Source organism: Pararge aegeria, chromosome 8 (genome assembly GCF_905163445.1).
Source record: "Pararge aegeria chromosome 8, ilParAegt1.1, whole genome shotgun sequence".
Taxonomy (NCBI): Eukaryota; Metazoa; Arthropoda; class Insecta; order Lepidoptera; family Nymphalidae; genus Pararge; species Pararge aegeria.
This window is the reverse complement of record NC_053187.1, coordinates 5429838-5455128: the sequence shown is the minus strand read 5'-3', so window position 1 is coordinate 5455128 and position 25291 is coordinate 5429838. Positions and strand designations below refer to the sequence as shown.

The 25291-nt window shown below is 36.7% G+C and overlaps 1 protein-coding gene across 5 annotated transcripts in view; it reads right to left on the bottom strand.

Annotated features, from left to right (window-relative positions):
• Positions 1 to 25291, bottom strand: part of LOC120625690 (bifunctional 3'-phosphoadenosine 5'-phosphosulfate synthase) — a 30199-nt gene that overhangs the window by 1824 nt on the left and 3084 nt on the right. For 4 of the 5 annotated variants that reach the window (XM_039892824.1, XM_039892823.1, XM_039892822.1 and 1 more), the window contains 12 exons: positions 14773 to 14947; positions 9364 to 9536; positions 8922 to 9059; positions 6513 to 6632; positions 5648 to 5788; positions 5035 to 5097; positions 3987 to 4226; positions 3116 to 3271; positions 2381 to 2486; positions 1835 to 1977; positions 1564 to 1725; positions 855 to 963 (listed from right to left, as the gene is read on the bottom strand). In XM_039892824.1, coding sequence (XP_039748758.1) covers positions 855 to 963; positions 1564 to 1725; positions 1835 to 1977; positions 2381 to 2486; positions 3116 to 3271; positions 3987 to 4226; positions 5035 to 5097; positions 5648 to 5788; positions 6513 to 6632; positions 8922 to 9059; positions 9364 to 9536; positions 14773 to 14947 — 1726 coding nt within the window. Of the gene's footprint in view, positions 1 to 854; positions 964 to 1563; positions 1726 to 1834; positions 1978 to 2380; positions 2487 to 3115; positions 3272 to 3986; positions 4227 to 5034; positions 5098 to 5647; positions 5789 to 6512; positions 6633 to 8921; positions 9060 to 9363; positions 9537 to 14772; positions 14948 to 23791; positions 23987 to 25291 lie in introns of those variants that run through there. The other variant, XM_039892820.1, reaches the window with a different exon arrangement.

Here is a 25291-nt window from a genome sequence, read left to right as displayed (position 1 = left end):
AAATGGCGGGTGATTACCAAATTATTCTTTTGCTATTTGCAGGAGGTCTTTGCCCAGCAGTGGGACATAAATAGGGGTAGGATTGATAGTAGGACAATAAAGAAGTCGCTTTTTAATCATTATTATTATATTTCTGGGGAATTGATATTGATATATTAAAAAGTATATATATATTAAATAGGATATTTTAAAATAGTATTTCTTACATAACTGAGTTATATTTTTGTGGAATTTAATCCCACACCGATTTTACACAATCTTCTAAGCAATAATATCTCATAATGCTTTGTAATATAAATTAGTACAAAAAATGGTACATTTCTGCAGCGACCAGCGTACGAGGCATTGAGGCCTTGAGGCAAAGCTTACGCACATATACAAAAGTCCATTAATAGAATGATGATCACGGTTCCTTCCGAGATGTGAGCAAGCCTTGTCATCTTTCTACTTTTTTCCTTGTCTACTTTCCTCAAACATGTCATCGCTTGAAATCATTTTGTGGAATACAATTTCAAAATCAATGTCGAACAACGAACAACAATAATTTTTAATTTTTTCCGCGTTAAAACGTGTTCATTTGTTTTTTTCTTTCAATGAACAGCTTTCTTTTTGCAGACTTCGAAATTTAAATAAAGCCTCTGGTAAGTTACACCTCCTTGGTTGCCATGTTTCTGAGCCGAAAAGATCGTTCCATTTTTAAATTGCACGGCAGAGTTTACTATGTGATCAGTTTGGCCGCAAAATCACGAGCCAGCTCACATGTATGCGGCCAGTACAACAATTTCGATTTATCTTGAAGGAAGTGGTAAAAATAGTGCTTAAATTTCCAAGCATTTTTAAGAAAGCGTTGTTACCTCGCATTCTTGTTCCGGAGATGAAGTCGAAGTCCTCTTTGCGCGTGGGATCGAAGAAGGCCATTTTGCCAACTGAACAATCGTACGCCGCTACTCGGAACGGGATTATCTGTGGGCATAAAAATGCTCTCTTAGTAGCACACTAAATTACACAATGTTCATACTCTAGTATTAATAGAGCTTATCGTGACACAGTTCGTCCGGGGAAGGACTACCGCAATTCGTATTTCTGCCGCGTATCAGCATTTTTGCTATTGCGATCTGAAGGGCGTGCCCTTTTCGAACATCACAATTTTTACAATAATTAGTGTGCCTTGCAACCTTGTCATAAACAAATTCATTGTATATTATTCTCGCTGTAACAATGTTTCGACCTATTGTTTAAACGTATGCATACGAAGGTCTAAATTACGTTGGTAATAAAAATACGACAATACACCCATCGCCATCTAGCCCCGTAAGTAAGCGTAGCTTGTGTTTTGGGTTCTAGGGCGACTGATGAATACAGTTTTATGAATAACATACATCAATAATTTTAATATACAGATAGACCCAGACACTGAAGAACATTTATTTTAATGACACAATTTTTTTCCAGTTGTGGGAACGAACCCATATCGTCACGTCTTTAATTCAGAAATTATGGTTGCTGCCCACTGCGCCAATCGGCCGTCAAATGCTTTTTTTTTTTATTTGTAGTATTAGTTACCTCCAAATCGTTTAGTCCGGGCGCCATTTTAAGAACCATAGCGCCGTGGCGGGGGTCGTATAGGTCCCCAGAGCCGTTGGGGTGGGGGAGTCCCGCTGGATCCCTACCCACTATGTAGTGGTTGGCCCCAGCGTTCATGCGACACTTTGCGTGCCATTGCACCTGAAATAAATTACAATAATAATCATCTTTGAGCATGACGTTTCATTAAAAAAAGTTTTCATTTGTCAGGTTTAGTAAACACTGGTTAATATTAGATTCATTAACTTACCTCAGTAGGTCCAGCGTACATCATAGGCGATGGGAAGATGGCGAGAACTGTAGAGTTGGGGTCCAGTACTCCCTCATTCAACACCGCTTTATGTTGATTTATTCGAGTCTCCAAGGGCACATCGTCATCTTTTGTCCAACCACCTGGTTTACAAGAAAAGTTTTTATTATACAAGGTCACCCGTATTACCCAATTAATAATTTAACCGGCTAAGTTTGTTGTGGGCTCTTCTAAGTGCCCGTTGTGGGTTTTTAGAACCCTCGTAGCTTTAGGTTTAAGTTGGCGAACGAAGTAATAAAAAGGTGTCGGAATTAAAAATCAATTTACTTTTATAGTAAGTTTTATAAGCATGTAAGTGCGTGCGTGAGTGCGAGCGCACGCGCGCGCCTATGTTTGTGTGTGTGTTTTTGCGCGTGCGTGTGTGTGTGTGTGTGCGTGTGTGTTTTTGTATGTGTGGGTGTGTGTGTTTGTGCGCGTGCGTGTGTGATTTTGTTTGTGTAGGTGCGTGTGTTTGTGTAAGGACTTGACTATATAATAGTAATTTACCCAATGGATGTAGTAGCAAGACTGGATTCTGGTATCCTCGCTCAATTAGCTGTCTCTGAGTATCTTGCATCAGTAGCGCGTGACCGTTGTGTATGGGGTTCCGGAGCTGTAAAATATAACCAAATATAAATATAAATAGACTTTTAGAAAATTTTTTTAGGCAGTGATGAACACATATTCCCAATCGGTTTCTACGCGCAATGGTACCGGAATGCTAAATCGCTTACCGTCGATAGATGTTAACTAGCCCAGGCCAAAGCTTCCCACCAGATTAGACCAGAGAAAATTCAGTAATTATGAATTTTGACTTGTGACTGCGACAGGGAGTTTGAGAAAAAAAACATTATGGGCAACATTGACATCCTTCTTATGATCAGAAATTTGACAGGTGCTATCAGTTTAAGTGTGAGAACAGTTTACATAACTATTCCGTCGTTGTGCCACGTTCAATAAAAAGACGCAACACAGAGGCTTATAGGGCACTATCTGTCATTTGAGAGCTGCTATAAGTTGAAGTGTGAGAAAACACGTTACATAACTATTCCATCGTTATGCCACGTTCAATAAAAAGAGACCATACAGTGGCTTATAAGGCATCTACGATCTGTCATTTGAGAGCTGCTATCAGTTGAAGTGTGAGAAAACTCGTTACATAACTATTCCGTCGTTATGCCACGTTTAGTAAAAAGATACCACGCAGAGGCTGTGGGGAACGCTTTAAGTTATAATATTTACTTGGAAAGCGAAAACCGCATCAGCATTCAGTTCCTTGAACTTCTGTCGCAGCTCATTGGGGGTGAAGCGGTACGCATCAAGGCCATCGTTCCAACGGATGCGCTCGAACACTTCCAGGTTACCGCCCACTAGCCAATCGCCAGATTCATCGATCATCTGAAAATAATATTGTATTTACTACCAAAAGAAATACGGAGGCGTTTTATTTCAGTTGCTCTCTTCATAACCTGACCAGTTTACTTGTAAAAAGCACCACATAAGCCGATGAGTGTGAGCGTGTCACATCGAAAGGTCTTCGTGCGTACCCATAGAGAGAAAAAATGTGTGAGCCGTCACGGGACGCCTGTCAAACATTGAAATTGTATGCAGATTATACAAAATGAAGATAATCTGCAGTATAAGTCATATAAAGTAACTTTAGGAAAGGCATTTTAAGAGTTATAAAACGCCTACCTTAAGTATTTATAATTCGTACTGGAGATTTTTTCATTTTATTTCATCTGCATACCCTGTGCATACCCTCTATACTCTCCACTGATATAAGTAATATGCATAAAGAACAGATAAGGCAGGAACGAAAAGATAAAGCATTACAAATTTGTTCCATAAAATAATGACAGTTTATTAAAAATAAAGTAAAATTAAAAATAGAATTTGAAATTAAAAAAATTATTTGAAATCGCGACAACTCAATTACGTATAGTGCTAGTATTCCATTATGCAGGCCTGTTACACGAAGCAAAAAACAGATTTACCCTGCTTATAGATGTTTTACATCAAAAAATATAATTTTATTGTATCGCCAGCCAAAATTTTAAGAGATATTTACTGTAACGTGAGCCCAGCTTCTATGTCATAAATTTACACTAACCTTGATGTAAGGATGTCCGGTGTGGAAGATACCGAACTGCCGGGAGCATCTCTCCTGTTTCCTGTGCGGGTAGAACTCGGGCGCTCGCAGGATCGCGACAGTTTTCCCCTCATACACCAAGGAGATCGCGGAAGCTCCGGCCAATCTTTCCTTATCTGGTGTGGTGACGGGTAGAACTACTGGCACTGATTGATTCACCAGCGAGCCATCCGGAAGTGTTATACAGTTGGAATGCAGAGCCTGTAGAAAATAAACCTTACATATACAGGTTTTTTTTTTTCAGTGCGGATATTTTAATATGTATAAACATGAACCAAATTTATGAACATATATTTTTTTTTTTATGTCTTACTTAACGATACCGAAATTAACGGTTACTTAAGATTAGTCCGCGGAAAATATAGTTATGGGCACCCTACAATAGCTCTATTTAGGTAGATACCTACTACGAGTAGCCATGATTTGCTTATTTTATGCTCGGACATGGTAAAAAAAAAATAAGAATAATTTAGTGGAAATATGTTCTATTTTATAACCAATACGAAACTACCATAAAAAAATCTAAATCCGCAGTGGTTTCTAAATGGACCTTGTTGTCCATTTTTTTTTTAAATACCCAGGTTGTAAGAATTTGGAAAGACAGAACTCGGAAGGGTGTTTCAAACCCCAGGTCCACGATTTGAATGATAAACTACGGATCACGAGGGGCAACAATGGGGTTTTCCTCTTTAAGAACTCATAGTACCAGCTCGGAAACTATGGAAGGTTATATTCAGTGCGTAACAGCGCGAAAAAGTTTTGATGTTTTGTTTCCCCGAAGAGGGAAACATATTATAAAAAAAATTACTTGAGTTGCCTGGAATAAAACTAGAAAATACGACATCCAAAAATATACCCTGCTTCTAGTTAAACCTCTGTTCTTATCCTCTTTAGAATCCAGAAAGGGTAAGACGATTTAGTTTCTTATATGGTCTTCTAGATTGTAATGATGCTGACGTCAAATCTGTCACTTATTGTAAATTCTATAAAAATAAAGTAATAAACTCACTTGCAGATACTCTATTTCTCTCATAAAGCCTTTGAGAGGATATGCCCAGCCCTCGGATAGTACCTAAAACAATAAATTGATTAAATAAAAATAGCATATGGTATTTGCGAATTTCCGTTACTAAATCTAAAAAGAATAACGTGTGTAATATGTGTATGAAGGAGAATTTATTGTCTGTTTTCTATTACTTCAGTTAGTAATGTGACCAATGTTTATAATAATTTTACACCAACTGTCCGTTATCCTAAGATTTTGTGGCAGAGATCGCTTCTAAGCGATAAGGCTGCCTTTTGTGTTCTACTTCCATCTTTGTATTTCTATTATTCTTTTATTTCTCTAACTTCATTGTGGCGTTCAAAAAGTGCTCTTAAGTTTTTCGAGTGACAATCTGGGATTGCGATTACAATAGTAATACCCGGCTAACTTTGTGGACCACCATCTCTTTAGACCCGAGCTACGTTTGGTAAATTAAGCTTTATGTTCACAAAGTTATGATCTCAATACAACATGTAAAAAAAATTAAGTTTTTTTTAAAGTGCTTATTCAAATAAGCCTATTCCAGATAATAGGATTATAGGCTTCTTTTGAATAAATAAAGTTTATTAAAACTTACTTGCACCCACTGCAGGTCGAGTGAGGTGATCTCAACTTGGGGCAGCCTGCTGGCTTCCTCGATAGCACTGCTCAGTCGGTTGCCGTAAATGAAGAGTTCTTCCACCTCGGAAACAGCGTTCTCGAGTCTAGGTATGATGCCCTGTGAATGAAATATAAATGGTTTTTATTATCATCATTTCAACCCATTAACGGCCCACTACAAGCCATGGCAGGGTTTACGTACGCATAGAGAATTACATATCTCGCGAAAGGCTTGCGACAGGCGTAAAACTTGACATGACTGCTCTCAAACGTCACTTTTGTTTATTTATTGTTTGGAAAAGTGACATTTGACAGCAGTGATTGCAAGATGCCGGTCGCGGCAAACCCTCCCGTTAAGAGAGGCCTTAAGCCCAATAGTGGACTGTTAAATGAATCCACTCAATCTGTCTCAACTGATCAAGCAGTAAATGGTAACTAAATCCCGTAGGAATCGATCGTTTGCCAGGATAAATGTTTAGTAGTATCCGTCGTCAGTATACAAACAACTATCTTTGTGCCAAAAGTCCACCAGATCAGCTAAATGTTGCCAGGCATCGGAATTTTTATAATTTTGTACGCAAAAAGAAAACTAAATGTGGACCAAACTTTTTTTGGCCTAACCTTATATTGGATTTAATTTTTGTAAGACAATGGTCTGCAATCGGTTTCCCGCGACTACATCAGCGTACAACTTCCGAACTTTATTATAGGCATAAGGCTTATTCTTCTAGGTGACCTGTTTATCTACTGACGGCTCACCCTTATCGTCAATGTAATGTTCGCGTAGAATACTTTATTTTCACTTAAAATGTTTCAAAAAATATATTAATCTAAACACTGACCTGTGATTCGAGCAGCCGAATAACTTCCATTGTAGACTCTTCAATGGACCGCCCGACAGTTTGGATGACCAGTTCTGGAGCTTCGGGACGCTCATAGTCTTGCGTTATACCAGTAAAACCCTGGGCATAAGGAAAAAACAATGCAATGTTAATATATTATTAAAACTGAAATAAAAAAAAAAATTGACAGATTTTTTTTTTTTACCCGAAATGAGAAAATGTTTAAAAATCCCCTTCCGGTCGCGTTATTCTCCTGCTGCCTAAATCTTCTCGGCTCATCTACATCATAGTCAAATTTCATATCTCACCATATGGAATTAGGTTACTGACGGCAATTTGCCGCACGTCTGCGTTCCCTGGAAGGCGGCAAGTAGCTGTTGGGCTAGCTACTCGTCACTATAAGAGTCTCCCTACTGACTGAGTGGGGAGTCCCGGAAACTCGGCTAAGGCGGTTGGTAGACGTCTCGGAAGTATACAACGGGTTTCCCGGTCGTCTAGTAAAGCCAACGAGAGGGGCATGCCGTGGTGGTTTTTAGTTCGGGTATTAGAGTCCCTCATAATCCTGCCTGAAAGGTAGGAGGTAACCAAAAAGCTTTCCCACCAAAAAAAAAAAATAGACAGACGAATTGTGACGAAATCTCTTGACGCTGTGGTTTGAAATAAGATGTCCCGGGACTGGCGCAGTGGGCAGCGACCCTGCTTTCTGAGTCCAAGGCCGTGGGTTCGATTCCCACTACTGGTAAACGTTAATGTGATGAGCATGTATGTTTTTCAGTGTCTGGGTGTTTATATGTATATTCTAAGTATTTATGTATATTATGCATAAAAATATTCATCAGTCGTCTTAGAACCCATAACACTACAGCTGCGCTTACTTTGGGGTCGTAGTATATTTTAATATATTTTTATTTAAATTCCTGAATTTTCTCTGGTCCTTTCTAGTGGGAGGCTTCGGCCGTAGCTAGTTACCGCCCAACCGAGAAAGACGTGCCAACTTGACCAACTTACTCTAAGCCTTATTGTGATCAAGCAAGCTCATTGTTATAAGTAGGTAATAAAACAATCTGACAATTGAAAATTTGCATACGTATAAAAGAAACCAAGATAGGTACTTGTTTAAGTTGAAAGTTGTATTTTAACAACGTGGGATAGTTTTAATTTAATTATTTATTGTTCTATACAATTGGCTTACATAATTAAGTTTATTTAAGTAAATTTACTTTCGCGTTAATTTTCACTTATTTACTTAAGTCCTAGAGAATAGCTTTAGGTAATCGCACAGCATTCAGCACGCATATCCCTACTAATATTATAAATGTCAATGTAAGTTTGTTTGTTACGTTTACACGCAAAAACTACTTAACCGATCCTCATGAAACTTTGTACACATATTCTTAGAAGTGTTAGTAGTAATATAGGATACTTTTTATCCCGACAATAAGCTCGGTTCCTTTGGGAAATCGGATGAGTGTTTGACGATTTTACACCATACTTCCGACAAAGTATAACCGATTTAAATAATTATTTTTGTACTACAGAGGTTATAATATGTGTTTGATTATGCCCAAACTGTGGTTGGAGATAGAGGACATAACTCCTCAGCGGACAGCAGTAAACCCCTCATTTAATTTGTTTTAGAAGTACAACTAAATTAAATGCCACATCAAAAAAAAAATCTAACGCAGACGAAGTCGCGGGCAACAGCTAGTAATGTATATTTTGTAGTAATCCTTGCCAGGTAGTAAAAATAATTTGTTACATTCAGCATGAGTTATAATAGTATTCGAAAACGCAATTCGATATAATTGTTCATACAAGTTTACAAGTTGGAGATATCAAATTTTCGTTGTAGGATCTTATCGCATATCTATCATCACGTATCGTAGATATATATTTTTTGTAGCTACTCTTAAAAGTTTGTTTACTTTAGTACTTATAGAGTTCTTATAGAACTGGAAAACAAAATTCGATATGTAAGTAGTTCTCTCTTCATACATCAACAACTTACAAGTTCGCAAGAAAACTGTTAGTAAGGTCAGTGTACCAAATCAATGTTGTAGTAGCAGTCTAAGCAATGCAATGAAACAATTAAGTTGCAATGTCAATATGATAAAATCACCATTTTGCTTCTTCTTAGACCATGGCGCGATCGGAACCCTCGTAGCTTTAGTTTTAAGTTTACGATTGTAGTTATCGCCATCACTACTCACTGCTATGTACACATTTTGTACATAATAACGCATCAAAAGTGCCATCTATGTGCCTATTTGAATAAAGAAATATTTGACTTTGACTTCACCCGACTAACTTTAGTTTGTATCTAACTAACAATCGTTCGCATTTCAGTTAAAAGTTTCAATAAATAAAGCAAGGTTTGACAATATATTTGAATAAATTACTGGTACTAACCTTGATCTGTCCGTCCCTCGCTTTCTTATAGAGGCCCTTGGTGTCCCTTTGCTCGCAAACCTCGAGTGGCGTATCAATGAACACTTCGAAGAAGGGCAGGTCGCAGTCCGTGTGCGTGCGGCGGGCCACTTCTCTGTCCTAAAAGAAAAGAAACATCAAAGACAACGAACAAAACCCTAAAAATATAGTGTCTTAAAAGGCAATTGACATCGTTTCTGTAGCACAAAATGTTTAATTTAATTAATTTTAAAAACACACACACGAGTAGCGCATACACACACACACAGATTTACATATAACACTGTGTTGTATTCATGTTTTCATGGGGAAATGCAATGTAAGGCATTATCAGGGGGTTGTATGTAGAATTTGACAGGTAGAGAACAGGTAGGCATAAGACGAAAGAAAACTCGCAATTTAACAGTAAACCAAAGTTCCTCACCTCAGCGAACGGAGACACGAAACTGCACAGGCACACAACGCCACTGTCGGCGAATAGCTTAGCCACTTCTGCCACTCGTCTGATGTTCTCCTCTCGATCCTCCTTGCTGAAGCCAAGGTTCTTGTTGAGACCTGTTCTGATGTTGTCGCCATCTAGGCCGTACGCGGGTATACCTAATGATACCAAATCATAATTTAAATAATATAATATAATAATCATTTAATTCAGACGTTTCCATCCATAGATTGTTAGTATTGATTAGTTTAAATAATAAAAATAAATAAAAAAATAAACAAAATTACACTCGCCCGATTGCTACTCTCACACAGTGGCACAGTATAGGGCAGTCGAATCTGGCAGCAAATACCTTTAGAATGCCGTTGTTGCTGGTACGTAAACGCTGTAGAAGAGAGGTTGCTTTGTTACGCATGGCAAAAAAGTCATTTGTTGCTGCGTCTGCGAACATTTTAGAGGCGTTACAGCGCCACCGCAGCCTCAACAGCATTCTAACAGGTCTTTAACCTTTAAGTTCACTATAGAGGAAAAGTAGTTTTGTCTATTCTCAAATGTCAACATCTTCGGCCCATTAATTTCCCACTGCTGCGCCTCTTAAGACAGGAGAGACTTGGGTTGATATCTGGTGATAGTAAAGCTTTTTGTGACAGACCTCGTCTGTACCGCCATGCTTAATTCCGGTCAGATGGGTTTTATTACAGGTCCATGAAGCTTAACACCTACACTTTATAGGGCATGTTCCTGGCATGCCCTGCGAAAAGTGTTGCTCTATATAGACCAGGGTTTTCCACTTATACTCAGGCGGCTCATTTGCTTGGTCCGTCAATAATTACCATCAAGACACACGGAGTGTCAGCCAAGGTCCAGCCAAGAATAAGGTAAAGAGAAAAAGTAGTTCTATGTAGTATTCTCCGGCACAAGCTTCTTCTAGTAAAGTGTGAGATCTACAAAGGTGTCTACCACCAGGTGAGATTGAAGTAATGGGCTAACTTGTAGTGGATTAAAAAAAAAATACATAGGTGGGTGGGTTTTTCAATTTTAATTGTTAAAGTTATTGTAATATGCTTTATTTTATGGAATTACCGCTTCGACGATAGGACGGAGTGCGAGAACGTTGATCGCAAGGCTGAGAGCTATTGTAGGGTGCCCATAATTATCTTTTCCGGTGACTAATCTTTTGTAACCGTTAATTTCTGTATCGTTAAGTAAAACATTTAAATAAAAAAAATATATGTTCATAAATTTGGTTGACATATTAAAATATCCGCACTGAAAAAAAAAAATATCCTGTAAAGCGCACTTTAATTATGGCCAGTCAAATTTTGTTTCTTTTTTTTAATCTTTTTCCATAAACTAAATATATCCTGCAAAAGTTGACCTCATCACTGAAAGTGACCTCGTCTTACTACCTAAACGTATAGAAAAAGGTAATGAGAGACGAAGTTATATATGTTAAAAAAAACCAGATTTATGATCTAAGTTCCACTGGGCACATATCTCATCTCTCATAAGTTAAAAGGTAATTAGATCATTAATCCAAGACGCTGCTCCCATGCCGGTTGGCTCTCAAACTTTAAATCGTTAATAAACCGGTTCCACAATTTCACTTTCAGATTCACTTTCTTAAATAGTATTCAACAAATGAATACATAATGTTAAATGTTTGGAATGAAATCCATTTCCTTAGTCATTTGGAAATCTAAATGTGATAAAAGTGCTCCCATGTTGTAACAGCCAGCCACATACAAGCTTCTCAACAGGATAGAATGAGACTTGGTTCTTAAACTTCGCACGCTTCTCGCGGCGGTTGTTATGATTTTCATCACATTTTTCTATTCCTCCACAAGTCATCTCCTAAACTGTCTCACCTGCTGGTAAGTGATGTGGCCTGACCTGTTAAGGTTGCCCAACAGGTTTCTACACGACATGGTATCGGGACGCTAAACCGTTGTACGACACGTGTTTTTCGGTAGGGTGGTATAGCCAGAGAACCAGACTAGAAAATTTGAAATTGTTCCCACCGAGGCTCGTACCCAAGACCTTCCACTCGTAAGACCAGCAATGAGCCAGGGAGTTCGACAAAGATCTTAGTGACAGTAAGTTAAACGGATAGCTTACTATTTGTTTACGTGATTATCAAATGGTACCCCTATAAGTTTTCTCGAACTAATCTTTATCGAACACGGTCCCTCCGAAAGAGAGGCCGAACCTCTAGCCCACTAGGCTATCACCGCTGTCCAATAATACGCAGAAGCTATTAAGTTCAAGGATAAAGGAAGGGAATGTTATTCACCGGTACAGCAACTCTAAATAATGACAAAACAGTAATTCTTCTAGTTGATAATAATCACAATATCGACAAAAAAGTCCAATGCCAAATGAACGGTTCTGTATTTTCCGGATGAAACAAAAAAAAAACAGCCGTATACAAATGCAATAGAACGTATATTTTAAATACAATGAAACACTAATGCCCGTTTTCACTAACGAAACAAGGCAATAAGGAAAGCCTGATCTAAGGAGATTCCTGGGCATACCAACCTTTCACCAATAGTTATCACCTAAGAGTTGGTGAAACGTTTTTTTTTTCTATAGACATCGCATAAATCTTTAGCATTTGTTTGCGGCGATGTCTAGTAAAGTTAATGAAAACGGATATTATTATTCAAACGTCGCACTGACTGATATAAGTTGCAACTTTTGTCAAATAGGTATACATGCACTAATTCTTGACTGCAAATTGATTAAATTAAGGTACCTACTCGCAGCGGAAAACTGAACAATTATCAAAAAAAAAAAATCTTTACTAGTAATGAATATAAAGTTTTTTATTTTGTTTGAACGCGCTATTCTCTGGAAGTAGATCAGTGATAGCCTAGTGACTAGGTCTTTGGCTTCCCTTATGGTGGTACCAAGTTCGATCGCCTACACGCTATTCTAACTTTTCGGAGTTATATATGTTTTAAGCAATCATATATCAATTGCTTTAACTATGGAGTATGACCTCGTGAGGTAACCTGTGTGCCCGAGATTTTACCATAATACTCTCAAAGGCGTGAGAAGTCTACCAGTAGGTACGCAATTAGCAAGCGTTATGGACTATGGCCTAAATCCTTCTCATTCTGACAGTCGAGCCGTGCCCTGTTTTATCATATTATTTATCTGTAAACTACAATACATATTATACCTTATTTTATACGTCATAATTATGTTCACAAAGTTGTGAATGAGTAATCAACGACATCCGACTCTTGCGGCCACTAAAATAGACCAATGGCAAATGTGTCTAATTATGTAATCATTCTACAATTGAACAGCACGTGGACGGAAATCTCAGTACAAGTGCGTTTACCTACTGCATATCGGGTTATTGGAATGCATAATATTGGTAATTTCACGTGGTACACGCGTTTTGATGTGTTTTTTTTCTTACTTTTACTTTTCATCTCTTATTCTAAACAGGGTTCTTATTCAAAAAGGGTTGTATAGAACGCAGTAGAATGACATTTATATTTTTAAATTGATTATTTAAATGTCAAACTTAAAAAGTTCTTCAACACACATTACACTCGATTAAGAATGGTGTATTTTCGTAAAATCTTGCAACCGCAGACACACATTAATGTCTAGTTACCACACTACACACAGAAAGGAACTAATTTCAAATATGAGGATTGTTTAAGTATGTCAATGTATGGTATTTCGCTTTTATATGTATCACGAAATGTTCTCAGTACAAAAAAAAAAGTGGTTCTTATCAATGTGCATTTTTTTTGTGCCCTGAGAACATATATTTATTTGTTATCTTTGATCCAAGTATATCTTCACTAATAACAAAGCTGTTTATTTTTTTGATTCGGTAATATCTGAAAGTACCAGAGAGATTTGAAAAAATATTTTTCTTGAAATATTACGAAATAACAGCCGGGTGGACGACACGACGCAGTGGGTCGATGTATACGAAGCAGGTACGCGAACGAAGAATATAATTTTATCTAGTTATATGTATGTAATGCAGAACGAATGCACGATACAATAATCTTTATGAGCTGTTAAGACACAGAACGTTTAAATAATTAAACTACGTAATAGTTTAATCACAAGATTTTACTAGAGTATTTAACGATAATACTACGGGTACTTCTATAACGTACATCAACATCCTAATTATTATAATTAAAAAAAAAACAAATAAGCATTATCTGATAGAGTTCTCATACTAAACGATAAACCCTAACACAAAGTTTTATTTTTATTTTAATATAAATTAGCCCTTGACTGCAATCTCACCTGCTGGTAAGCGAAGATGCAGTGGAAGATAATTATTAGCGATCCTGTTAAGGATAAGGAAGTTATATTAAACCTATAACCCTAGTCGGCTTCTACGCGATATCGTACCAGAACGCTAAATCACTTAGCGGCAGGTCGCGTCGGTAAGGTGGTAACCAGCCACGACTGAATCCCGCCAGTCCAGACCAGTGAAAATATAAAAAAAATATGAACGCTCAAATTTTCCATCCCGGGAATCGAACCCAGGACCTCCCACTTAAAACCACAGAGCTCAGCGCTGCGCCAGGGAGGTCGTCAAAAGCTATATTTCAAAATAATAATAGAGTGCCGACGCTCGAATTTATTATACTAGAAAGGGAACCTGAAGCCTTCCGAAGTAGACAATTTATTAGCTCTTTTCCAAGACTTCCCTGATGTTCTGAACTCCTGGTCTGATTTACGTCGACCCCCTAGCGCAACGGTGAGCGCTGGGAATTTAGGTAGGAGGCCCGGGGTTCGATTCCCGGCAGGGGTAATTTGGAAATTTATAAATTCTTAATTTTCTTCGGTTTTGTTTGCTGGAAGGCTTTGGCCGTGGCTAGTTACCACCCTACCGACGAAGACGTGCCGCTTTTAGAGTTTCTTAGCGATGTCGCGTATAAACCAATTAGGGGTGTGGCTACCGTACGCTGTAGCAGGCTAGCCCGCTACCATCTTAGACTTCATCGTCGCTACCACCAGGTGAGATTGCAGTCAAGGATTAACCTGTAGTAGAATACAAAAAAAAAATTCTTGGGTGGGATCTATAAGAGTAAGTGTCTACGCTGAGATGGACCCCATCATGTGATAAATAGAAATTACCGGACACTTTGACGACTGATTGGCGCAGTGGGCAACGGCCCTGCTTTCTGAGTCAAGGCTGTGGGTTCGATTCCCACAACTGGAAAATGTTTGTGTGATGAACATGATTGTTTTTAAGTGTCTCCGTATTTATTTGTATATTATAAGTATTTATGTATATTATTCATAAAAATATTCATCAGTTATCTTAACACAAGCTACGCTTACTTTGGGGCTAGATGGCGATGTGTGTATGTGGTGAAGTATATTTATTTATTTACTTGCCTTTCGAAACGAGGTAAGCCTCAAGAGCGAAAGCTATGCTGGTCTTTCCTGCACCACTGAGTCCTGTGAACCAAACTGTGCTGCCCCGGAAGGCCCGACTGCCGAGGGCTCTACTCCTTTTAGCCCTGGAGACTTGGTGCTTTTGCTCCACCACATTTGTAGCCACTTGAGCACACTGAAACAAAATAGTCATTAAGTATATCATCATCAACTCATTTCCGGCCCTCTACGGGGCACGGGTCTCCTCTCAGAACGAGGATGTATAATAATATAGGAAGTATGTATAATACTACAAAATCCTAAGAAATACGCAAAAACCTCCAGAATATATCGGTATTATAAAACTATCAATATAACTTTCAAAATCTATACATCTAAAAGAGAAAGTGTGTGGGTATGTTCCGTATAGGCTCCGAAACGGCTGGACCGATTGCAGCGAATCTCCGGATTGACCTGGCGAGTGATCCTGTAAAGTTTGGTGACGATCGGAGCACTCCTATTTTTGAACCATCAAATATAGCTTTTATTAAAAAATTTATGATGTAAGTTAATAGTTTAAATAAAATAAAGCAAAATCTAGCCCGGCGAAGCGGGCTGGGTACGCTAGTACTTATCAAATAAAAATAGGTGTTAGTTTATTTGAAAACTTTAAAGTTAACCTTAGTGTTAAGGCCAAGTTTAATTACGTTCCTGTCACTTCTGGTTTTAACATCTAACAATGCACCGTTCACGCCATAGATATTGTAGTGGAAAGTTATCAAGTCCAATGGTTTCCGTGTTTAGAAACACTGCAACGTTCGAGTAAAATGAACCTTATGAGCCTTGTTTTAAGGGTCTCAACGATTCCACTATGACATGACTGTAGAGACTTTACACGAAATTACCATTTTCTGCGTAAACGTCGCTCAAATTCGCGGACGACAATCCTTTACGGATTAAAAATAGAAGGAATGGCATTGCTTTTGTATATTATGTTATTTAAACTTCTACATCAAAATAGGTTAGTTTATTTTTTTAATAGTGAAGTTTAACCTTTGCTTTAAGGTCAAGTATAATAACCTACGTTGCAGTCACTTCCGATGTTTCTAAATATCGAAAAATGTAGCGTACACACCACAGTTATTGTGAGCGGCCAAAACTAATCAGCTACGATGGTTTTCGTGTAGAGAAAAAGAATAACGTCAGAGTAAGATTTACCTTATGCTGCTTGTCCTATAGTCTAGTATATTCAATTCTACCAATTTGCTTTGCTCCTAGATACATATTTCAGTTCTGCCCTCGTATATACCGTCTTTTTAATGCGTAAACGTCGCTTAAAGACGAGTGCAAATCAATAAAGTGGATAGGCAGATGATACATAATATTAAATTAAAAAATTAAATGACCTCCAATATGACATACAATATTTTCTACCACGGGGCCTCGATCATCGCCATAAATCTAAAAACGGAGGACATTCTAATCAGCGTAAACTCGCCGTATCTTCAACTACTTGATGCTGCAGCATCAGCTCAGTTACCATGGTTTGGAACCAACCATACCACCGAATGGCTTCCGAAAGTTGCTAACTCTTTTTTTCGAGAAGGAAATAATCTCCAAACGCATTAAAAGTTCTTAAATAAATAAATACCAAAACCGATCATGTCAGCTTTCAAAGCCGAAAATTCGTTTGGAAGGTACGATGCCAAAAACAGATGCATGAAGTCACACGCTTTAAAGGGGCTTAAAAAGGAAGAAGTTTGAACTATACCTTTCGGGGTTCAGTTCGCCTCCGAAAGCGTTAAAACAATATAAGGCTCAACTAAGCGGAATGAATGCGGCACGTGTTCATTTCAGGTGTAAACAACCTAATAGCAAATCGACTGTAAACTTTGCGAATTTAAAACATATTCGTAATAGAGAAAACTTATTACATCAGCTTGACGTTTAAAACAAAATTTAGAAAAATATACACTCATACAGGAAGCAATTGTTATTATTAAAAATTTTATGTTAATTAATAAAAAAACCTTAACTACTCTTTATTCCAATTACACTATACCCATTAGGTACATACCGATATATTTTTTTGAAAAAGGGAAAGTAACATTTGTCCTACATAATAGAAAGACAATAATTACATAGAGACAGAGTAAGGAACAAAAAATATTTCCAAAATAACCTACTTGTAATCTAAATATGTATTACAAAAAAATCAAAATAAATTAAACGGCGACTTGAAATTCCTTATTGTTCGCTCGACTTTGTAACTATTATAATTATGAAATCAGTCAGTATTTTTGTTGTAATAAGTAGCTTTTGAAGTCAGTTTTTTGGCCAGTCTTCTTCTTCTGACTTTGCAAAGAGTACACAAACACCCATTAATATCTTAAACACAATTTTGAGTACCTTGATAAATTAATGGCATCAAGCAACCTAGTTTTAGACAAAGAATGCATTGATTAAGACTTCAATAATTGCATCGATTATATTCTCGAGGCTGTAGGCTATTTAAAATCATTTATGCTAAATATCGTCCCAAATAATATACCAGTATAATAAATAAAAAAAATTGAGGTCATATTATGGCGTATTATTTTATTTTTCGTTGGTCGGTAAATTGGGCAAGCATGGGGTAGTCCTGACCCCATGGCTGCCTGACGACTACACGAAGCTACAATAAATCATGCTTTCTTTAGTAGGCTTTGTTAGCGGCTTCCTGAATACCGGCATCGGCATGCTTTCTACAATTTCCCACACACGGTTGCAAGAAGCGCCCGTGTTTATTTCGACAACGTTTTTCATCGGTCAGTGGGAGGAGTGCAGTCAATGCAGAGCATGCAATTTTTTGCGGGAAGGCTAGGGACGGGTTCAAATATCCGGCCGATAATCAGCATGCGACGTAAAATCAATAAAATACACAAGTCTATTTATTTCATAATATTATAGGTACATACATATGTTTAAGAAAAACTAGAGAAATTAGAACTCATGGGCAAACCAAGAAACTGGACCATCATTTAATCAATATCTTCTTACTATTATACTGCTAAGCTTTGGTTTGGATTGGTCTCTTATCTTTAATTTAATAATAACACTTTATTTAACAAGGTATTAATACGATAATCGTATCAAATGATTTTGAATTATCGTATAATTGGTGCTTTATCTTTTACATTGACTTTACCTTTAATAATGCGTGTCATTATTCTTAAATAGCATATTATATCTTATGAATTATCTTGCAAAAAATTGGACTACCTAGATTTTTTCATAAATCGCCGTTCGTGATTGGGTAACTCCTAGCTCTAAATTATTTCAAATTTCATTACGCTAATATATTTAAAGTAATAACAAAACGCGAAGTAGTTGTGTTTTTATTCTTTCGGGTGGACTTTGCGACGCAATAAGTCGTGGTGTATTACGGTGATAAAAGTATGTACGAGTAACTTATTAGAAGTTGTACGCGGATAAAGTTGCGGGGTTTTTATAATACTATTTATAAGGCTTTGATGGTAGCACGCAAGTGATCCTATAGAGGTTCCATTCTTCCATTAGGTTCCCTAGAAACAGGTACCTAACTGATAAAGAAGTTCTATCTAAAAATTGAGAGTTAGCACAGTTTTGATAAATACAGAGCAAATAGTTAACTAAGTAGTTTTCACACCAGCAAATCATTAAACAAATCAAGGAAATTATATAATACTTTTATTAAACACTGAAATTCTTTATCACATAAGTAAATGTTACAGTTTAAAAAACAAGCTTAGAGTAGTTAAGCTACCTATGATAACTTTTAATTTGTACAAGCCATAATATCTTAAAGTCACAACGAAGTAATGAAAAAATGCTCCAGTTTCTTCAAATATGTATAAAACTTAGGCTTATTTAGATGCGTTGTTTGAAATGCAAAAAAAATATACACATCATAAATATTTCAATAACGCTCTCTCTTTCGAGATTTGCAAAGACTTTCATACGGATGAAGTTTTTTTTTTACATAAAGCTATTTAGTCAGAATAGGTAAAGATTTTTTTGCTAAAGCGGGACAAAGCTAGGCTTGGGAAGCCTACCTTTGGCCCGCCAATCTCACCCCAGTCAATAGTGCCTAATTCACGACGATACGCAGTAGATCTGCATCACGCAGAATCGCGGAGAAAGTCCGCGGTTTACGTAAATAAAACCAACATAACCAGTGGGTATGTATAATAGTCGCAGCTACGAACATGGTCAGGGTTACCAAATAATAATGCATAACGAATACTTAATCAATAATTATTTATTGATGAAATGACAGAAAAATCTGGTTATTTTTTATGGAATTCTTTAACCACTATAGGTAGGTAGGTATGTCTCTTTTCGTTTTTTTTTTTTGAGAAAAACCCTGTACTCTACTATACCGCACCGGTATTTATACGAAACTCCAACCTACAATCACACCCCTACCCAACCCTACGAAAAATATATTTGTGATGATATTAAATGTACTTATTAAATCTAGAATTTAGTACTGGAATAAATTAAGTCAGATAGGTGAAAGTGTTTGTTGACTTATCACGAGGTCTGAGTGTAGATTGCCGGGTCAAAAACTGTATATCTTCTTATGATCATGGACTTTCTTACGTAGACACTAATCAGTGAAAACCGACCTTCGAATGTTAAGCTCTAAACCTCATAATTTTTAGTTCGTCATAACGCCTAATTCAGGAAAAACTAATAAAAATGTAGAGTCCTTCATTATAACTGTTTAATAATAATTAACTTCTTAACGACAGGGCACAGCATAATTCAGTAAAACTAATTGCATTCAGTTAACTTCACTGCAATTAATGTAACTGCAATTATGTTAATCAGTATTTTTATAATAATAATTAGCACTGTTTTTTCTTAAAATACAAAACACATTTTCAATAGTTGTAGTGATTTTATTTTAAAGTATTAATTGACTCATAAAACAGATGACCCTAAAGGTAAGTAGAAACCATTGCCTTAAACAGAACAAAACTTCATGTATACAAGGTACACGTCCTACAAGTATCGTACTACACCTAAGTCTCAGGTTGGTGAACCTGAGACGTAGGTGTTAAACCTCATGTGCCTTTAATGCATAGGCGGCCACGCCCTTGAGACGTACCAGCAGAAATAAGCATGGCGCTGGTACTTCCCTCTCTCAGCTCTGTGACAAAAGCTCTACCATATAATACCAGGTATGAATTTTGTTCGTGTGGACACTTATAATTACTTTTATCATTATATAAGTCTGACGATGTTCAATGCTAGATGCAAGCTTTCTCAGTCAGAACAACCACATTCGATTCTAATCTATCTTCATCGTCCATCCGCTTCTTGTCACTCTCCTCATATCATCTGTCGATCATGCTGGAGCATTTGAAACAACTACTTAAACGCATTATTTTCGAAATATGTTTCATCATATAAACCCATTATAATCCACAATGAGGGTTTACCGTTTAGGCCGTAGTCCACCACGAAATATATTTAGATCAATACAATCAGCTACCCACGAAAGTATCAAAAGGTGATTTTTTTTTCTTTTACACGCAGCAACGATTCAACGTAAATAATGAATTAACGTAAGTGTAGAATGAATATTTAATTAAAGAGACGTTGAGATTCATAGTCAAGTTATCGGCGGACAACTTTGCCGAGTATGACGGTAAACACCTAGCTAATATATAATGTTTTTACTTTGAGACCTGGCATGTGACAGCCCTGAAAAATGATGCTATATGCGTGCAGATATCACAATATTACATACAATTATTGCCTATATTATCGTAATACTTACCGTGACTTAAACAACGTGTAGTGTTATGTACTGATATCTTACTAAGACTATTCACTAGTCATTTCAGTATGTGTTTATAACACGACTTGATGCTTTTTTATTCAAACACAACAAGGAGGATGTTATCATTTTACTCAAGCAAGCATCGATGGGACATCAACCCACTATGAATAAATTTGAGCATCGTTGTGATCTGATCTAGTTTCCAGTGTTTTATTGTTTCTCTTAGGTATTGGTATGACCCTTGAGATATTCCATTGTGTTTACAGATAAACACCAGTTTACAGTTTTTCTACGTTTGAGTTTGAGTATATTCGGAGGTATAAAAGTCCTGTTGAACTATTAGGTTTAAGTAAATTGATATCCGCGATTACATCTAGAGGAGAACAGCCGAAAATAATCATGCAGTTACTATTAACACCTTCGTCGTGACAATATATCAGCGGCATTCGCAAAAGCTTCAGCTGCTTGGAAACCCCAGTAAGTTTAACAATAACGCAATACCTACCTACCAATTATATCTGCATTGTAATAAAAGATTATATTGACAGAATTTTTTTAAAGATAAGATGGAGCGGCATTAAGAAAAATATATACAGATATGATTAGATATAAGGATCATAGATAACAATCTTTATATTTGTCAATTTTTCCACGATAAAGTGTTTGTTCGGAATAAACCAATGTCATGGTGATGAGGAAATTGTTTAGGTTCACACTGCAACACAGTAAATTTTGCACACTTAACAGTGTTGATAGATCCTTGCTATTGGGGAATACAAACTAATTAAATCCAAAACCCCCACCATAGACACCAATTCTCTATTTGACCTGTGTGTTTTTTTTATACAACGAATAACGGAATTAGGTACGAAATACTGTTGAAGGGTGCATAAGTATTTTTCATAAGGAATCATCCTGTAAAAATATTAAATCAAAAGAAGCATTTATATTTTTACATACAAACTAATTCGATACGTGCAATACCGGAAAAAAGATTTGCTGCTCGGCGACAGGTAGAAGCATGGAGGTAGTACTGCCCCTGACGAGCTATACTACTTTTATATGTATGTTTTCGATTACTCGGCCAATTTGTTATGAATTGATTCGATGTGTATAGGCCATACTTCAGAGGTGATTCCATATAAATTTTATGAAAAGTGTTTTAGCACATATTTCGATTTACCGCTTTTTGAAAAATCAACGAAAACAAAAAATATGATAATAACGGTTTGTAGTTCCCTTCATTGTTCTCTTGTAAAGTCGGTTTTATATATACTTTTAATCGTATTATACTGACTTGTCTTGTTATGTAAACAATCGTTTAATTATAAGTTCGTTGTATCTATTTTGTTTTTATGCAACACAGGTACCTCTGTAATCTGTTGGTGTTGAATTTTGAAAGTGTTTAAGATTACCAATGTTGAAATACTTCTAATAATATCTATGAATGTATCCTCAGCCCATCAATGTCCCCTCAGTCATAATATAAGGGTCTTAGCATCACCATCATAATCACCACCGTCCAGGAATGTAGTTTCTGTTAAAGACCAATCCACCAGACGTTACTCAGGCGAGAAACATATAGGGTTCAATTCCACCCAACCGATGCGGGTAGGCAAGGATAGAAAAAACGCATACCGTTTTGTCCATCTTGGTTAACGGGGGCAATGGGATGCGTTTTTATTATTTTACGGGGTTACGGCCAAAGGGGACGACGGGATGACATCAAAACTATCGTAGTCGTTTAATTATACGTAACCCTATCTTCACTTACATCTACAATTAATTTGATTTAACTGCATACAGGTATTTACAGATTACAAGGCAAACCAGACTTGCCATAGAGTAAAGCGGAAGTAACATTAGCAATGATGAGTGACCTCGAGTGCTATCTACAGTATACAGATGTAACAAGGCAGTTTATTAGGGACTTGTTAGTCTGAAGTCTGCGCATTTTTTATAATCCAGTACAAGTATGCCCTCTAAGTGATGATGCAGTCTAATATGACTGGATTAACCTGTTTGGATAATGGCAGTTAAATCTCTTATCCCTTATCGATATTTATGCGACATCGTACCGGAGCGTCAAATCGCCTTGTGGCACGTACAGGTGGTAACTAGGAACGGCCAAAATCTCACACCAGTCTAACCTTTATTTTCATTCTATGAGATAGAAGACCCAACTTTCCCTGCGGGGATCGAAATAGGGAACTCCCACTAATAAGACCACAGCGCTAACCACTGCGCCGGGAAGGTCGTTGTTTGCCTACTTACCTCAAACTCCTATATCTTAAGCCTATTCGTATCTCAGAGAGAAGGATATGGGGCCCAAACGCACCAAACTGCCGTAACGCCATGAGAAGTCGAGCAATATGAAGAAACTGCGATTGAGACTGGACCTTCGATTTCCTTTACAAATGCTTAAAAGTTTTTTAAAAAATTGCAATTTGTTCTCGTTTTGTCGGCTGATTAAAAAAATACATATCTTTTTTTTTTACCGATAAAAAATAAAAAAAAACATCTAATTTTTTTAAATATGTAGTTTAAAAATTAACTCCGTAGAGGAAATACGATCCCGGAAGCGAGATATATTATATTCAATACATAATTTCGATATACGTACTAATATAGTGAAAGTGTCTGATTGTACATTTGTTTGTTTGGTACCTGTTAAGGTATATAGTTTAGCCTTACCTACCGCCGAATAAGCATAACAATTAAATATTAATATATTTAGATTATAGGCATATTTAAATATAATATCTTAAACCTTTATTTTGGAGTTGGACATAGAATACTTTTGACCCGGCATAAGTAATGGTTCCCGGTCCCGCTAAATTATAAAAAACAGAAAAAAAAGGCGAACGAATTCGCGGGCAACATCTATCAAAAAATTATATATTTTATTATATGTTTAATAAACATGAAGAGAAAATATAGTTATGCTAAAATATTTAAAAACAATATTACGAAAGCGATGGCCCGATGTCATACAAAAATAATGAACACGAGGAAATACAAGTAGTGAAAGCAGAATCGCGAGTGTTAAATTGCGGAATTACATAGCTATGTAACTAATAAACAACACAAATCATGACTCGTCCATAATAAACAATAGGCAAACAGTTCACGAAATAACATAAAAAATAGAGGAATGTAAATCATAAATAAAGATATTAAATAGTATGTAAAAATGTTAATAATAATAAATAAATAATTAAAACTAACCGATCTTATAAGTTCGTTGCCCCATTGTCCGATTCTAAATTTTTCAAAGGTCTCAGCAACCTTTTTATTGCGTTGTTCTAAACTCATTTTTGAAATTAAATTTGAGAAATATACAAAACTCGACAAACAACACTTTCGCGCCAAAGATTATGTTCGAAATTCAAACCGGTCGCGAACGGCAGCACGCGTGCTGCTTAGCGGAGCACTGGCACCGAATGATTATATTTCCCTACAACTTGCCACAATTGTTGACTATAAATGTTATATTAATTGATAAAATTCACCGAACCGTATCGTATAGGTAGGTAAGGTACGTGATTTTTAAATTAACTAGGTGGCATATTTTACCTTGATTTAATTTGTCACCAGGACATAATTAGTGGTTCCTATTATATCTCACTTCTCGTTTTCAGTAACTATCACAAAAAGGTCCACAAGAAAACGAGAGTCATGTCGGAATACTAATTGTGTGAAACCCAAAGTTACCTCAGCTAAGGTGTAAAAGGTTAAGATAAGCTATCACAAATAAATGTCTAGTTGATTTTTGTTGGCAGGCTCGATCACAGACATGAGGTCCTGGATTCGATACTCGACTACCGGGTCGGATAACTGTTTGGTATTTGGGTTATTTACGAGATATAAATGCTTAAACAAGTCGTCGGGTTTTCAATTAAGAATTGCTCAATACCCTGGAGTAAGAAATTTCATGATATACTCACGTTGTTGCTCATAGAGTAAATAAGAATCCTAGACAAGGTTACTCCAACCAAAATCGACGTAATTTCAGGCGTATTTCATTAGTATAAAATCTATAATATACGCTCGTGAGCGTTTAAGGAAATCTATATATGTTATGTTGGTTTGTGTACGCTTCAAAAACTCAAAAAGTTCTGCACCGATCGAGCTGAAATTTTAGCATGATATCCTCATCAAGGATTGTTTTTATCTATTTTTTGCATCAGTCACATATCCCAGAGTCTTTATATCTACGCGGAAGTGAAAAAACAAAAAAAAATTGTATGTCCACAAATATTGCAAAATTAAACTTATAAGCGGCAGGGTACAACTAGTAATTATTATATTTTCCTACCAAAATATCCAATTTTACTTACGCTACTAAAGTACCTACAGCGGAATGATTTGGCTAGATGTCTGTAAGTAATAGTCCGAGTAAGGTTTTGATTTTGGTAAAAAAAAATTAAAATACGGGAATAAATCTTGCAGTGCTTGGAGATTTTTCTATCTGAAGACTCATGGATCAAGTCCAAGATGGATGGAGTTTTCTATCAAGACAACAGGGCAGTCAGACAAGGACGTCTGACGGGTCAGCAATACAGGTATATCGATTTATCCAAAACTTTATTTGATAACATGTTAAGCTCATAGCAATAAAATCCACGACCGCCTTCTTGACATGGACCATTATAGCAAAGGAAACTTTCTTTGATGCGCCATTCAAGCCCCTTTCTTCAGTGGCTTAGAACCTTGGCCTGACACATT